This window comes from Molothrus aeneus, chromosome 5, assembly GCF_037042795.1.
Source record: "Molothrus aeneus isolate 106 chromosome 5, BPBGC_Maene_1.0, whole genome shotgun sequence".
NCBI classification, from domain to species: domain Eukaryota; kingdom Metazoa; phylum Chordata; class Aves; order Passeriformes; family Icteridae; genus Molothrus; species Molothrus aeneus.
This window is the reverse complement of record NC_089650.1, coordinates 54,540,359-54,558,682: the sequence shown is the minus strand read 5'-3', so window position 1 is coordinate 54,558,682 and position 18,324 is coordinate 54,540,359. Positions and strand designations below refer to the sequence as shown.

General features: G+C 36.4%; 1 protein-coding gene across 1 annotated transcript in view; it reads right to left on the bottom strand.

The window, feature by feature from the left end:
• CERK (ceramide kinase) overlaps positions 1-18,324 on the bottom strand; it is a 40,853-nt gene that overhangs the window by 7,020 nt on the left and 15,509 nt on the right. The window contains exons 6-10 of the mRNA XM_066550778.1: positions 16,331-16,476; positions 7,635-7,709; positions 6,530-6,682; positions 5,617-5,722; positions 3,734-3,804 (exon numbers count right to left, since the gene is read on the bottom strand). Of these exons, the coding sequence (XP_066406875.1) occupies positions 3,734-3,804; positions 5,617-5,722; positions 6,530-6,682; positions 7,635-7,709; positions 16,331-16,476 (551 nt within the window). The remainder of the gene's footprint in view (positions 1-3,733; positions 3,805-5,616; positions 5,723-6,529; positions 6,683-7,634; positions 7,710-16,330; positions 16,477-18,324) is intronic.

Sequence of the window (18,324 nt, the reverse complement as noted above, 5' to 3'; positions counted from 1 at the left end):
GAACAGACTATGGACATGCATGCTGCTCTAAGACTGGGAAGAGTGAAGTGCCATTAGGGGTAAGATTAAGGAGCGAACAAAAAATGCTTAAGTTTGTTTATGCATACAAGGTAGAGATTTTGAGGAATGTTAACTGGTATGGACTTGATCTAACATGATTTAGTTCCCCACATTTTGGTTAACTTACAGTGATTTTCAAGGTGCTTTTCTGATGGGATTACAGATGATGTTTAGGCTATATATATTTCATGTCCTGAAATTCTGATATTCCTTACTGTCTCAGTTCTAGGAACTTCACATTTACTTTAGAGAATCATTATTACAATTGTCTAGGTTATTTTGAACCTGAAGTCTGTGATGCATTCATTTTGAATCAACATGTTCCAGGCTCTATGCATCAGGAAAAACAAAAAGAAAAAAATTGTTTCTGAAGTATTTTGTAGTTGTTCACTCTTTGAACTTCTCTTGTTTTCTGGAATTCATTGAAAGTTCTTAGTATCCACTCTCTAGTAACAGAACAACAAAAACAATTTTCCAGGAAAAACCATGTAAACCATGTGACAAAAGACTTAAGGAAAACAAAAAGCTTTATTATAATTTTTCCATCTAGACTATTCCCTCTACCTCCTGAGAAACAAATCAGAAATAGCAAGAAAAACCGCGGCTTTTAAATTAAACATTTTTGCTTAATTTGCCACAGTGCTTTTTAGTATTGCTTGCTTCACTGCTGATCTTTTTATGTTGCTTTCAAACATGACATTACCAAAAGAAGTAATTTAAATCAGATTCAAAATGTGCATCTTTAGAGAGCTGAGACATATCTAAATGCCAGACTATAGAATGACAGTTCAGGCTGGAGGCAAATGACAAGACCCTGCTCTGAGATGAAGGTAACTGAACAGAACATGAACTACTGGAACTGAAAACAATAGACATTTTCCAATACACAAACAACAAAATGCAAACATCTTCCTTTACTGATAAATTCTTTTGCTGTTTCTCTGAGAAGCATTAGTAATTTAGTCATCAGTGTGTCTAGATATGTATTAACATTTAAAGTATGCTTAAGGTAAAATGCTTCTTTATGTTACTGTAATAGATGGTTTTCATCTGGTATAAATCTCAGCATGTAACCCAAGAACACCTTCACTGTTCAAAGTAAGAATGAAGTCAGGGTATCAATCACATTTTAAATGATCAACTCTTTTTATAACCATTTTGCAGCGTGTATCACTGTAACAGCACAAATTATTTGCTCAAAATATCCTACAGGAGGGCAGTCATAAGGAGTGAGTGCATAAGTGACACTCATCAGTGGCCTATTGTGTACACACACTGCATGAAATGCTGAAATCAGCATAAAGTACTAACAGTCAACATTTACTCAGCACATGCACAGAGACGCCTGCACAATACAAAGAAATATGTTCAGCAACAACCAATCAAGCATCCTTCTAAACTGATCTGAATTACACACAAACCTGGTAGGGACAATGCAAGAGTCAGCCAAGACACCCTGCTGAGTGAAAAGCTTCTCTGAAGTGGAGATTTAAAATCCTTTCTATAGTGAATCAAAAGTAGCTGATTGTATTATTTCCTTACCAGTACTGCATGGATAAGAGACTAGACTGCAAAGAAAGCCAGCTACCAGAAGTAGAGTGGAATAAAGTAAACGATATCCTACATAATCAGCTGCTTAATGTCACCTGCAATGTTGGCTAAAACTGTCTTGATTGCTAACTAACCTGTAGCTTTCTAGTAGCTCCTTTGCTAGATGAAAGGGAACAAAAAAGGCAGATTTAAAAACCAAACCAACCAACCAACCAACCAACAAAAAAAACCAAACAACACACACAAACGTGAAAAAATACACATAAACCAACTGACAAATAAAAGATAAAAGGTCGGCAATTTATAACTACAATCACTTCTCAAAATGACAAATTTTTTCTCTTACCAAAGAACCTACTGTCATATTTATATTATTATTTCTATGCATTATTTATACTCTAAAAAATTTCTTTAGTTGAATCTGGGCATAGATTAAAATAACCCAAGAAATATTCTGATTTGACCATCTCTTGTCTGTATCAAAGATCTGAAAGCAGCAGCTAGGATGAAAGCACTAAGCAAGTGTAATGGGAATTCAAGTTGCACAGAAATCTTTATGCTACCAGTGAATCTCCACAGTATGATGATCTTTTGGCTAACAAATGCCTAGAACCTGGCACAGTCACAGTGCAAAAAAACTGCAATTGTAAGACAATGTAGGTCATAAGGGCCAAATGCTTGTCATGAAAATTATAATTGTAAGCACTGGGCTCTACAATAAGAAATAAAAACAGAGTAAAGGCAGAAAGAAGCACCCACAGGAAGCCCTCCTGCTCTTTAAGACGGGCTTATCCAAAATGATGAACCAAAGCTGGAGGCAAAACTCAAGTGAATCTACGTTATCTTTCTCTAGGAAGGCCCCAGGTGTAGCAATATCAATACTTCTTCCCATTAGGATGTAGCAGCCAGGCACAAAGAGATACAACCAGGGGAATGACTGAAGAGAATTCATTAACACTTGTTTAAACAAGAGGAAAGAAAAGTTATGCCCATTAGAAAAAAAACCCTACACAAGTGTGCACAGGGGTTAGAATGGGGATGAAAGAGAGAGTAAGGACAGCATAACTAGAGAAAGAGGACAGAAATCTCATTTATCATTTGTAGTGAGTATTGGTGGGATGTTGTACAGAAATACTGAAGTCCACTAGATCAGTTACTAATCGACCAAGTTTACAGCCTCATAGTAGGGTGACATTTCTGCTAACAAACACAAATTTTTAATCCTGATCTATTCTAAAAGTTATCTTAATGAACTGCTTCCTTCTATGACACCTCACAGTTTATCCATTCAGTCCTTTTCATGAAAATCCATTGTCTTAGCTCACAGAATATTATTTTTCTTAAAGAAAAGAAACTAAACACACTGAAATATACAATTAGTATAATTTTATCAGAATTTTCTGAAGTTTGGGTAGAGAAGACACCTTACATGTTTTTCACATACTTAGAATCAGAGTGTCATAGAATCATTTTGTTTGGAAAAGACCTCTAAAATCAGAGTCCAAGTGTCAAATTAGCACCACTAAACCACATCTGACCAAGTGCCACATCCATGTGTCTTCTGAACCCTTCCAGGACACCACTTCCATGGTCAGTCTTTTCCAATGCTTGACAACCCTTTCTGTGAAGAAATGTTTCCTAATATCCAAACTAAACCTTCCCTGGCATAATTTGAGGTCATTTCCTCATAACCTGGAAGAAGAAAGAGAACCCCACAAGGCTACAACCTCCTTTCAGGCAGTTGTAGAGTGTGATGAGATCTCTCCTGATCCTCCTTTTCTCCAGGCTAAACACCCCCAGCTCCCTCAGCTGATCCTCACAGGACTTGTGCTCCAGACCCTTCACCAGCTCTGTTGCCCTTCTCTGGACATGTTTCAGCACCTCAATGTCCTTCTTAAAGTCAGGGGTTCAAAAGTGAACACAGGATTAAAGGTGTGGCCTCATCAGTGATGAGTACAGAGAGGCAATGACACAGGTGTTTTCTGTAAGCTGAAAGAAACAATGGATTATCAAGTAACTCAATGTTTAAAAAACCAAAATACATGCACACTTGAATTGCTATCTTCTGAAAAGGAATAATTTGTGTAATACTATCACATTTTACTTTCTTTTGATAAATTACCTTCATGTTTCAATCCATGTTCCTTGTTCTGTTCTGCCAGCTGTTTCTCACTTTGCTTGCAAATGTAACATCTGAAAACAAAAATACCATTCAATTCCTGAAAGACCTCCACTATTATTCATTTCAACTTTTTTATTTTACCCAGTCATTACAAGATCTTCCCCCACCACAACATGCACCACAGCACTGACAATCCTCATGTGGCATGAACAATCATAGCCCTGCACACAATAATGCACACATTATTTAAATACAGTTCTAAAGATTACTGGATGTCAGAGGTAACAGCAGCAGAGAGCTACAAGATCACAAAGGTTGGAAGGCATCTCTGATGTGACCAATGTTGGTCTCACAGGAGAGCTCAAAGTTGGCCTTGCAGGATCAGGATGCTCAGTGTCTTATTCAGTCAGGTTTTGAGGATCTGTGAGGGTAAAGTCCAGAGACCTCTGGGCACCTTGTTCCAACATCTGACTGCTCCAACACTGAAAGACACAGACATACTGGAGACACTCCATCTCACAAGTGTCCTTGCTCATCCAAATTGCTTTTCTATCCTGGTTATTCAAGGTACACTTTCTGAGTATCAGAATGGATTATTCTTGAACTCTGAGGAGGTACCAACTAACTCTCCTATGCCTCTTTGTACTCCAGGACAGTCTCCCATGGAATCTTGCCAAGATACCCAAATAAACCAAAGTCCAAGGCTGCAATTCTACTTTTTGTCTCATTTACTTCTCTCAGAAGTTAAAACTCTATAATCTCACAGTCACCACTGCCAAAACTGCCCTCAACCATCACATCCCCCACATCTCCACTTTTTATCTTCTGTATCAACACTGGCAGAGCAGTTGTTCTAGCCAGCCTGTCAATCACCTGCATGATCAATCTCATTACCACACCCCAGGATTCTCCTAAATTTCTTGTGCCTGGCCCTACTGCCCTTCCAGCAGTCATCAGGAAGGATAACTGATAACTGATAAGGAATGCCTGTGAGGCACCAGGCATTCCTTACTCCATTCCTGAGACCTGGATGACAGCTCTCTCCCTCTGAAGCCTCCCCTCTCTCTGACGCATGAGGGCACCTGATGGGTCAGGATAGCTGCTCCAGCTGATACTGGAGTCTGATCTCCAGTCTGTCACAGCACTGGCACAGCAGTCATATTGTTTCTGGATGAAGTTTGTGGCTTCAGAAGTGGCTTTGAAGTTTGGCGCAGTGACAAGTACTTTATGTCTGATAGCTAAATCTATATATAAAGAGGAATAATTAATACTAGTGCTTAACTTCAAGCAAGTAAAAGCAAAGAGAAAGGAAGGAGCACTAGGAGATTAAGGCAGGTCCCCTGACTAAAGAAACAAGTGAAGCATATCAGAAAGAATTAATACAGCATCATAGTAGCATACAAAGAAACAGGCTAAATAGGCTAATTCCTGAGAGTACCTGTCCTCAGGACAAGCCATGCCAGCTGTTATGGTACTAAAACAACCACTAAAATTTCTAGATGCAGTTAGGATGTGAACACTTGAGAATTTCTGAATTATTATTTCCATTTGTAGAAGCTACAAGCCATCGAGATTTTTGATTTCTTAGTAGGAACACAGCATAGTATCCTCAGCATCTTGTAACTGAATCCTGTGCTGTTATATTTTGCTTCACTTAAAATTGAGGGAGAAGGAGAACCAGCTAACAAAATTTTATTAGATTTCTGTTTAATGATCTGATAAAATGAGGTGTTCTTTTTAATGAGTCAATAATTGTTTTTACAAGCTTATCTCTTTCAGAGTAAGTGTTTTGATATTAAAACCAATAGTTCTGTAACCTCTATTTATGTACAGGCCTTTTTAAATAGTTCACACCAAATATCCAGAGATAAACATTAGCCTACCCTGTTCTGCAGCTCTCTTTATCTCGTGGAGATCCATGTGTGTGTTTTGCTGGTTGATAAGCAATTGTTCCTTCATAATAGTGATGAGAAAGAAAAGTTTTGAAGCCTACATTAAAAAAAAAAAGGCATTATACACCATTAAGTCATTATAAGTCCACATGGCAAATATCTCTGCATACATTCCTTGATTTTTCATCTCTTTCCTTCTCTAAGGACTGCAAAACAATAGTAGCCCTCCTCAAGCTCAGAAGTCCTTTTCTTATGATGTTTTAGACTGTAAGGAACAAGAAAATGCCACAGCACCACTCCAATGTTTTAACATTTGTCGGAAGTGCCATTATTTCACTTGACAGCTTTAAAAACCAACTAAACAATTTAGTAATATATCACTGCTGAATCTTAAAATTTGCCTGTACTTAAACTTTCCTCAAGTATCTTCTTTCCCTAACACAAGATAAATCAAACAGGGCAAAAGATACTTTCCACTAGCATAGAATTTATCCAAATTTTAGGTAACAAGACTAAATCACTCATCTCTCTCTACAAGGGCAAAATTAACAATTCATTCCATCAACTGAATGTTCAAGACAGAGGAGTGCCTATCTCTCTTTAAGTGAGTAAAAAGTGAGTCAAAACGATTAGGACAGAGAAGTTATTACTTTTTAGGCCATTTTCAATAGGTGGCACATATTCAACACAAATTTACTGAGCCCACTCTCAATGTTAACCCCAAAGTTACAGAGCTTTATGTAATGTAATCCAATATACTTGGTACTACAAAGAGTTTAAAATCAGGTTCAGTCTGTTTCTGATGTTTACAAGCTTGGAAGAAGGTTGGTTTGGAGAGAATTAACCAACTATTCCAATATGCTTACATGCTGACAAAATAATGTAGTAATTAAAAAAAAATTACCTGAGTAGTCATATCTCATTGGACCCATCCACCGCTTCTTCTCACTATCTTTCAATATATCTCCATAAAAACCATAACCCAGCAATGACACGGAGTATTTCAAAAATGTGTTGTTGTGATGTACAGAAGAGACATCCAGAGGCTGACAGTCACCTATGAAGATCAGAAGTGCAAGGGTTTGTCATGCCTTATTTCATTTGTAGCTGCAAGCATGATAGTAGCTTTAACACTGCAAAGTCATTAAAAATAAAAAATACATATTGCATTTATGTCAATATATGTCATAAATGCATATACTTCTTACACATAAAGAAAATGAAATATAATTTTTAATACTAATTTAATTTCATACTTCAAAAGCTTTAAACACTAAGTGAGAAGAAAGGGCTCAGTATGCTAAAAACTTGTAATGAAGAATTTACAGTCCTTTACCCTGTAGCAGTAGGAGGGGATAGAGTTGAAGAACTATTTAGATTAGAAAAGGCCTTTGGGATCATCAAGTCCAAACGCTAACCCAGCCCTCTCAAGGCCACTACTAAACCATGTCCCTAAGTGACATTTTGTCTTTTAAGTATTGGCACCTTGTGTCAATGCTTGACAGCCCCTTTCCCAGGCAGATCGATGCAGTATCTCCTGTACATCTCCTGGGTACTACTTACACTTCTGTGTCATACTATCAGAGGATATTCAAGCTGCAAGGAGCCTTTGGAGGTTTCTCATCAAGCCTTCCACTCAGACCAGGTTCAGCTATAAGCCCAGGTTACTGGGCTTATCCAGTCAAGTCCTTGAAATCCCCAAGAACAAAGAATACACCACTTCTCATGTAAACTTTGGAATGATGGTGGAATTCATGAAAACTTTAGCACAACATTTTTGAAATATTATGTTCCCTTGAAAACAATGAATTACTGTAGGGAAAGCAATCGATTTTTAACCTCCCAAATTTCAAATCAGAGACTTAAATCCCAGACAAAAACTTTGTATTTCAATTCAGCCATTATGTTAAAATTACATTTCACAGACATAAAGGAAGAACTAAATGAAAATGGTATTTTGGGCTACTTCCATTGTTTTTGTAACAACACAGCAAACTGCGACCACCCACCTACAATAATATGAAGAGCTGAAGTTACTGGATCAGAAATGCCAACAGTTGAATAGCATATGCAATCTGTTGATCCTGAAAAATAAAAAACTAGGCATCAATTTGTATGTTTGCAAAACAAGTATTATTGGCACAGTCCTCCAAATAAAAGCATGATATTCCTTTGGTTTGCTCCTTTCTGTTTTATGGAACAAAGTAAATACAGGAATATTGTATTATTATTTTTATTATTTAAATTGTAACATCCCACCCCCCCATGAATACAAGTTATTGCTCTCCACACAAAGTACAAAAATTTCACAATATAAGCAATAAATATATAGCAGTTCTAAAGGGAAGTGGGTTAATTTACATGGAAAATTACCTATTACATTATAGCTTTTATATCAAATGAAGCAGCCATACATTGATTCTCCTCTGTTTAGGACTTCTTGCTCATTGAGATCTCATGAAAGTAAGAGAAATTGACTGGTCTGCTGTTTTTTGTGGTACTGATCTAAATTTCAGGATGTCATCTTATATAGAAACTTCTGCTCTGTTCTATTATTTGAAAATTAGTAAAAATACTTGCTTTCAGGAATTAGTTTCTAGATAACAAAATAGACAGAGATGTACTGTTACAGACTTGATGCAAAATACCTACAAGAAGAAAGTGGGGAAGCTTTAGGTTTCACCTATATGCTGTTTAGAAATTGACAACTCTCCCTCCCTGTTTCCTATAGAAAACAAGAGCCTAACACAGGGATCTGGTTTCTGCTCTGCAGCAGGGACTTGGAACTCAGATCCAGACAGACAGAAGTGTATTTGGTGCAGCACCTAACTCCGAATTTCTTACAGTTTCTCCCAACCCTTCCAAGAAACTGAATTCCTTCAAAGTCAAAGGTAGATAACTGAAAAGATAAACTCTGTCCACATACATGTTCTCAGATTTCCTACCAATGCATTAGGTGGAAGAGCAGCTCAAATACAGTGTACTTGATTTCTGAGGCCTTATCAAATTGAAATAGAAACTAATAATGGAGGAATGAGCAACCATTATTTAAAAACCACTTTTAGTTCTTTTTCATTTAGGAAATAGTCAGGGCATTAGCAATTAATAATGGGAGCAAAGAAAATCCTTTCCTTTTCAGAAGATTGACACCACTTCCCCTGCATGTGAATGGCAGGACAGAAGCTTTTACCAAGTAAATATTATGCAGAAATCTACCACAGTGAACAAGCAGCAGCTCCAGGAGCCAGTTAAAGAGAATATAACAGAACTGAAGTGTGACTAAACAGATCTTCCACTACAAGGCTGAGGTTCAAGACAGTGACAGTGTACCATTACAGGACAGAGGACTCCAATTTCCCTTGGTACCACAACAGATGGGGTACTCAGATGATGATCTTGTGTTACATTTAAGGTTCTATAAAAGAAAGTATTAAGTGGATTGCTGAAGCTATACTTTACTGCCAAGTTTCATATTGTCTCCTATGTTCATGAACAGAAAATTCTGACTACTTTTGAAAAGAAAAACAATCACTGAGAAATCTGGCCTAAACTTCTACTGCTGAATGTACAAGCCTAACACTTAATCCAGCATTTCTCATTTCTTCCACATCTGTGTGCGTTCTGCTCCTACAATTACCTCAATTACATTTGTCTTGACGCAAACAGAGCTTCCAAGTGGTTTTACACACAGATGGGAGGAAAAGAGGAGAATCCATGCAAGCTACTTTTCAACATCAGAGGCCCATCTCCCTGTGATCTTCTATATTCAATTAAAAGCTGATTCATCTGTTTGGCAATTACACAGAACTTATTTACATTTCTATTCATTAACTAGTAAGAAAAGTCTAAAATTAAAACCGAAGTCTGAAATTAATTCTGAGATTCTAAAATGGGAGACATACCAACAGTAAAATACTGTTGTCTTTTTCCTCTTGGAGCTGGTAGTATGGAGCAACAAAACCAGCGACCTATTTACATGGATGTAACTACTATGGCATTCCACACACATGAAAAGAGAATGTAACTTGCCATAACACCACACCAAGCATGAACTTAACAGTACCTGTTAAAGGTCAAAAAAATGTTAATGATGACTAAGGGTTTGAATTCTTTTGAATACTTAACCAAACAAGACTTCTAGATCTTTAAGTGGATCTTCACTAGATGTAGAACCTACAACTGCTGCACTCTGAACAGATGGACACACAAACCCACCAAAATCTGGATTATTTCACCAGTATAAGTCTGATATGAAAAGCAGGATTAGAATATAAATACAACTTGAATAATATCCCATTATTAATATCTTAGGATTGCCAGAGCACTCAGTTCAGACAAGAAGCTTCCCATAGAGCATGACTAATGTTAAGTGGTGGTTATTGTACACTCTGACAAAACCAACAGAAAAATTATGTACATACTCTGCCAGATTTTCTTTGGGGATTTTTAAGGCAACAGCCTGAGTGAAGGAACATAAAAGAGGTTTTTATGGATTGCAGAGAACTACAGGCAAATGTGAAGGAAGTAGTTGGACTACTTGCTAACTGGGTCCTAATTCACTTAAAAAAAAGACAAACACATTCAGTATAAAAACTAATTATTGCATTGGTTTGTTAGTAGAGAAGAAAATCAGCATGCAAAGCAATGATTAAGTTTCAGGTTAAGACACACACAGCTATATGTGTGCATGTTACACTGCAGACAATATGCCAAAGCTTCTGCCCTGGTCAAGGACATATTGCCAGGAATAGCTGATGGCAGCTTCAGCTTGAGTCAAGGTACTCACACACAGTGGAAGGCCTTGGAAAGCAAGACATCTGCATGTGACAAGCAGATGCTACAGAAGATCAAGAGGCTCTGCTAATCCTATTGAACAGATGCCCCCTGCTATAAGTTTAGATGCTCATCTAAATGCAGACACCAAATGTAAGCATGAAAATTTGAGTGTCAGTTTCAAACTGAAACTTACCTTAAGGATATTAATTTCTTTATCTAAAATGCCATCAACCATCAGTGCTACAGATTATTCTGCTTGTCCTCCAACTCCAACTCTAGCACTACAATCTTGCAAAGGACAGTACATTTCAACAATGGTGGCACCACACCACCATACCAGAGGTAGATGCTGAATGTCTGAATTCTCCCAGCTAAAGAAAGCTTTCATCCCAGATACTTTGATATTAAGAACTCACTGAAAACATGAAATATGTAGAAGGCACAACATTTTGTGTTTGATAAAGTAGGTATAATTACTTTGAATCTTTACCACACATCACTCATTTTCCTTAAAGTTGTTTTTTATTAGGAGGTCTCATACAACCACATGGTTGTTATACAGGCAAGTTCTTCTGTGTTCTTTTCCTCCACAAGTATGAAAAATGCAATCTTTTATATAAATACATTTAATGATATAAAAATTCAGGAAATCCTTCCTTTTAATTAATCAATCACAAGGAAGAACAATCAAGATATTTATTGAAGTATGAATGAGCACATACCCTGCATAAGTAAGTTTTGTTAAAGCAATAGTAAAGAAAGCAAAGTGAGGGACTGCAGTACACAGAATCAACTACAGCCAAATCACCAGATTTCCCCTTTGCATGTGAACATTGTTACATATTTGTGAGTAGACAAGTCATGCAGACAGGTACACTCAAACACCCCTTCACAAGTTTAAATTGGTAACAGAACAACCAAAGTGGTTAGGCAAAAATCAGATAATTTGCTGGCTGTATGGAAGAGTTCATGCCATGGATTGGTGGACCAACGACAGTCAAAGAGCTAGACTTAATAATCTGAATCATGATTAGACTACTAACTAAGGTTTCTTAAACCAAAACACACGCATGGTGTGGGGTACAAATATTTATCTTTGTGCTTTTATTGATGGAAAACTAAACAAATTACAGACAACTGAAGTATGAAACCAAGCAGGTGACAGAAGCAAGTCAGCTAGATGTTGATCCTATGGAAAACCATGAATTTAATAAAGAAAAAGAAATACTTATAGAGCTCAAGAGCATTGCTCTGTGTGAGATACTTTAGACAGAGGGAGATGCTCCCAAGGCACCTAGAGAATCCTCAGACAAATTAGTATAAGAACAATATTTGTAGTGAATAAAAGTAGAATAGCAACTTCAGTGGGGGTCTCATACTTGTGCAGAGTTTTTGTGAATCCATAATCCATGCAGTTATCATACAGATGAAATGTCAGGTAAGCTGCCCTAATGACAGAGTAACTGCATGTTTTTGGATCAGGCAGCATTTAATACTTTGAAAAATTCTACAAAACTATTTTTCTGAGAAGTGCTTCTTAAATGAGAAGGAGCTGGCACATTTGAAAGTAAGGAGAGAAGCTACTGCTACAGGGAGAGATGAATGGTCTGGGCTTACACCCAGGTACCTACTCGAAGTTTTGTATATCTTCCTTTACACATACAGAAACCAAGAAGTCAAGTTTTATCTGCAGAACAACAGACCGGCTTAAAGAGAAACAGTCCAGAAAGACTTTGGTGTAGGATTTTTTTGGTAGATAATTACTTCAGCGTAAGCTCAGTAACACAAGACAACAAAAATGGTTTGAGCTAATAATGGCAGATTTTAGAGATGAAATGAACATCACAGGAGTAAGTAATATTGGCTTGCTTGTCTCCATGGCAGGCCCACTATATTAAATGCAGTATTTAGCTCTAAGACTGTCATTTCAACAAGTTTAATGGATTTAAAGTACTGAAGGAGGAGCATAAAACATGCACTTCAGATTTCAAAGTGGATATAGTTAACTTTTAAATGAGATGCTAACTAAATGGCAAAGATCATTAAATATTACCAGCTTCGTAGCTAAGAAGGCTAAGAACAGATCACTTGGAGTAATTAAACAAAAAAGATAGCTTTTATTGCTATACTTTAGCATTTTAAAGATAATTTTTACACACTAAATGACAGTGGTATGAGTCCAGTCACACTTCACAACTTGACTTGAATCTATCTTTTAAACTTGTGAATGAATCCTCCATCTTTTTCCTTTATTACATTCATACAGAAGCCTGTACTGCCTTTGGCATTCTTAACTTCTACAGTGACACATCAACATTCTGATTATAATCATACTGCATCCTTCAATCCTAAACAGTACAGAGCTGACCACCAGAACCCAGTGATCTGGATACACTAGAAACCTAAAATCACCATAGCTATAAACCTTGTGTCTGTACTTTACTCAATATTCCCAAGGGCTTAGATTTTCCCCTACAGTGGGTTGCAGACTTGATTTTTGCAATGAATACAGTACAACAACACAGAGTGAAGTGGGTTTGTTTTTTCCTATCTGCTAAGATCATTAAAAATATTTAATCTAGTAAGTTTTTTAAACTAAAAAAAGAACAGCAGTTGACAGCTCTGTCCTCCTATTCTGTGCCAAGAACAGCATTCTATTCTGTGTAATAAGAATAGCAAATTACTATGGTTTACTCCAGAGGGTGCAATTTTAATACTAAAACATGTGGATGAAACCTCAGTGTCCAAGCTGTATCAGGACTCATTCTCTGTTTTGAAGTTCTATGGAGACATATTACTAGTCTGAATGCTGTGAGACCACATGGCTGAAAGTGCTTTTAAGGCTAGTAAGAAATAACTAGCTTTTAAGGCCTAGAGGAAAAAATAAGTAAACAGAGATTTCCAGAGATACACTACAGCTTCTAAGTACTCTTAACAGCAAATCCATTTACAATGGCAAACAGTCAATTTCCACCGACAGATTTGAAGAATGGCTGCAATGAAGAGAAATTCAAAAGCTAAAACTGCCATTTGAGTAGAAGTCTTTTATCCAGGTCAACACAACCACAAGTTATTCCATAGAAATGTTCCATAATGCATAAGAATAAATTATATTTTTCAACAATAAGATACACTAAGGAAAGAGGCTGATGGAAAACTGACGCAACTATTCAAGAAAAAAAAAGAGCCAAGCAGGGACTTGCTGCAGAAAGTTAGAATCATGATAAAAAAATAGTATTCAACATTCAAAAAAAAGAGCCTGCACAATGGAATTCTGCTATGAAATAAAGCTTATCACTGAAACCCAGTCATTTAGATGAGTGTTTTAGCATTAAATCTCTTTTATTTGTAATTTCAAACCTCTGTACAATTGTCAGTCTCTGAGCAAAGACCATCTGCTGAATTTAGTTTTGTTTGAATACAGAAACTGTTTAATCACAACCACAAACCACAACCTGCCACATTTCTCTTAGCACAATGATACCAGGAACTAAGTGATAAAAAAGGTGAAAACACTGATCCACTGACACCTTGCCCCAGGCTCCTGTCATCACTGAGTAAACCATCTCTATAGGTCTTCATCTCTAAACTATGGATAGTCTTTGTTTTCAATATCTATTAATGAGTTCCTAGGATATTGTAAAAAGGCTGGTTATAAAGAAGTAGAACACAATGGATGAAGTTTTATTAGATGTATGGTTAGTATTTCATTATTACTTTTGACTTATATTTCAGGACTACTGGTTTAGTTTAAAAAAAAAACAAAAAACAAGAAAGGTCCTCTTAAGAATTTAACTTATTTTTGGAACAGACTTCTTGTACTAGTGATAGAGCTAGAGTATCTGTTGGGGTCAATACATGGCCAAAACTCCATTGTATCAAGCAAAGATGAATAGAGAACAGCTTTACCATAGGCTGGAAATATATCAACCAGAAAAAAAACCCCAAATCTTGCTGCCTTATGCTATTTCATACTCAATTTAAGGTCATTGTAATGACTAGATGTGTCAAGACTTGTTCAGTGACTTGACTACCTTTTTCAATAAATAGGCACTTTCCCATATATACAGTAATGGATCATTTTAAATACCATACAATAGACAAACAGATCAAGATATATATTATCCTCTCCATTTCCAAACACTTAATTAATACAACTTTAAGGTCAGCTTCCTTACACATCATCATAAAAACTTTTTGAGGGATTTGAATAATGACTTGGAGAAAATATTTGAACTATAGCACTGATTACAAGGCTCATGTACCTCATGTCAGTTCTAGGAATAGAAAATACAGTATACATTCAAATAGCAAAAGGATACAGTGGACAAAACACAACAAACAAAACATTAAAATATGTAAGAAAAGTGGCTTCATACATGCTAACAAAATTAAAATGTCAATGAAGCTCATACTTTTTGGGTGCAGAAGTAATGCACCCAATGAAAAAATGCATTAGGATAATGTTGAAAAAGCAAGGTTAATCTTTCCTGAGGACAAAGAAATCGCTCTTAATATTGAGGTTCTGGTTTTTCAATTGTATCTTCTTAGGGTCACATATCTCCAGTAGGCAAAACCTTCTGAAACCAGTAATGTAAACAAAATACCTTTAGTTCAAGAAATTTGCCCAAGTAAGAAAAAGGATGAGAAGAAGAACACTTTGAATTCTATTCTTCTGAAGTTCATTATACATACTGACTTAAATACAAAGCTTTAATAAAATCAGAATATACTTAAATATAATAGGAGGGTGAAAAACCATAAGGGGATATTCACATTGTAACTTTTAGATACCAAACATTTATTATACTGCAAGCAGAAAAGGTAAAGCTTCTTGGAAGTAACAATTCAGAATGTTTGGGTCTGGATACATTTTTCACAAAGATGAAAGGAATATAAAATTAGTCACCCATAGCTTGAGAGTACAAATGTTGTACTTCATTTGGTATAGTTTTACAACCTGAACTAAATTTTCTCAGAAGCTTTTATTTTAATTCTAACCAGAAGCTTACAATGTTTATTTCATGGCCAGTCCTTTAATTCAAAGCTCAAGCATCAGACAAGAAAAGTGAACAGCATAGAAAAGATACTGGACTGACCCCTGTTAAAGAGTTAAAACAGTTAATTCAGTCCTGTAAGAGAAAGCAAATATGTTAATCTGCTTTTGAAGGAATCTTTGAGGACCAAAGGAGCAGGATGAGTTAACAGCTGGGACACCAGATTGAAAACAGTAAGACTGATCCAAAGAATGCCTTTATGGTTAATAATAATAACAATAATCATATCAAGAAAGACTTCAGTGTGAAGAATGAATTCTCTCAAATGACAGCAATCAGGACTGCGTGAAAAAGTGACTGAAATTGACAACTGTGAATGTGTAGCCCCTCTAACAAGGGGCAGAAACTGCAACTTTGTCTGGAAAACGAGAACTGTTCCTCAGTTGTAGATGCCCTGTACTTGCTGTGAGAACAAATGGAAGAAAAGAGAGTCCAGGAATCTTAGCATTTGTTTGGAGTTTGCCAGACCAGCAGAAAGTTCTCATTATAATTCTAACTAAATTAGTGGATTTGGAACTGGAAAAATATTTATCAGGTAAATTTCTGTTTAGTAAATTCCACTCCTTAATGGGTTTAGAAGGGCATTACTGTCAACATCTTATTTCATTTTAACACACAGTAAGACACAAAAAAAAAGTTGTTAAATTCTGAAGTTATACATCAAGATTTGATTTCCTTTACAAAATATTCTTCCTAAATAAAATTGCATGTGATCAAAAATATTATATGGATACAAACAGCTTTGGTTAGATGTCTTGATAGAATATCATTGCTCAGATCTTACACGTAGGCCTAAATTCATCAAGCTACGAATAAGGAAAAAATGTCAAGAATGAATGAATAAATTAAACTGAAAGTTAGCCCTTTCTTACCAGCAGGAATTATGCCAATCCTTATATTGCACTGGACTAACGATGCTTTGGGATTATTTTGGTCTATGCCAGAGTCCTTCTGCATTCTTCCAATGAGACCATGCATCACTTCACTGAACATGCCGTCCCCACCAACACAAACAACACTGCCAGGAAACACAAATTAGAATGCACACTAACAGTCAATAAACAACACAGCAAGTGTTCTACTTAGGGCATGCACTGGGCACACCAAAAATAGTTGTTCTATTATCTTCCTTCATTTGTACAAGATATAGCAGCCCACAGTCAACTAGGCAATTAACAAAAAGCAAGAAAAAAAAATTCAAGCTCCAAAACTGCAAATGCACCTAGATATATCTGTAACATAAGAAAAAAATGTTGGAATGCAACCTGCAAAAATCTTTATCCTCTACTACTGTGTGCAGACAAACAAATATTAGTGGAAATTCACTATACAAATAAAACACTGAACGGGACTGTACATACAGCTCTTGAAGTACACAAAATGGAAATAGGGTACCTTTACTAAAAAGGGAAAAGTTAACGTTTGCCACTTCAGGCAGAAGTGTAGTTTACACTATTTAATAGGAATATACATTAGATGAAAGCCAAAATCCAGAGAAGTGCCTGCCTGCATCTTCCTTTGAACATGCTCAGATCCCACCAAATTGACAGAAGTCATTTATATCTACATAACCATTCATAATGGGACAGAGTTCTAAATGTTACCAGATGCAAAACTTTGTTTCACAAATTTAATTCAGGTCAGAGCTGGTATAGCAACTGCACAGATCCTGAATATGTTAAAGCTCAGCAGAGAGTCCACAGCCAAGCAAAAACTAGGAAGTAAAAAGACTCTTTTACAGCAGTATACATTTTATGAACAACAATCAAACACACTCAGCAAGCATAAACATTTTTTAACTAAACAAACTAATTCAAATACACTTTAAAGGAACACGTGAGAAATCCAGAGTTACATATGTAGCTCCTAGCACACAAGTCTAGGAATGTGTACTGTTATCTATAGCAATAATTTCCAACTCAAACTAATACTCTCTGATATCATCAATAACAGATATTGCAGAATGAGCAAGACAAATTAATAATCTAATTTTTAAGTATAGATGATTTTAATTTTAGTTATTATTGCATTTTCAGCAGATGGAAAGCTGTCATTTTTTTCCATTAAACAATGGAAACAAAAAACAGTCATTTTTTTCCATTTACAGTGAGTACAGTCTTAAAAACATGAACTCTCCAACTCTAAGTTAAGACCTAGGAGACTGAGAGAGAAGGAATAAAAGGATATTTGTTTTCAATTTTTTTTCTCTTCCAATAGTTTAACTACACTATTCCTGAATTTTAGTCCAATGTTTCTCTGCAGACTCAAAAAAAAATGGGCTAAAGAAACACAAATTTCCATGTCAGTTCAAGGGCAGTGTTGTCTCAGTAGTAGTCTGCTCAAAGCTCCATACAGCCTTGCCTTTAACACTTCCAGGGATGGGGAATCCATGACTTCTCTGGACAGTCTATTCCAGCGCCTCTCCACTCTCACAGCAAGGAGTTTCTTCCTTAAACCTAATCTAAACATTCCCTCATCCAGTTTAAAACTGTTCCCTCTTGTCCTATTGTTCTATGCCCTTGTAAAATGTCCCTCTCCAGCCCTCTTTTAAGTCCCCTTGAGGTACTGAAACTGCTCTAAAGTCTCCCTGGAGCATTCCCTTCTTCAGGCTGAACAAGCTCAGCTCTCCCAACCTGTCTTCATAGGAGAGGTGCTCCAGCCCTTTGATCATCTGTAACAAATAAATACTATATCCAGACTCAGAGGGGACAGTTATATGAATGTCTATACCTATCAAAGGTAAATTTGATAAAAACTTCACATATGCAATAACAGCACAACCAAATTCACAGCAAATATCAGAAGACCAATGTACAAGTCAGACATAAAATGCACATGTGAAGGCCCCTGGTGAAGAATGTCTGAA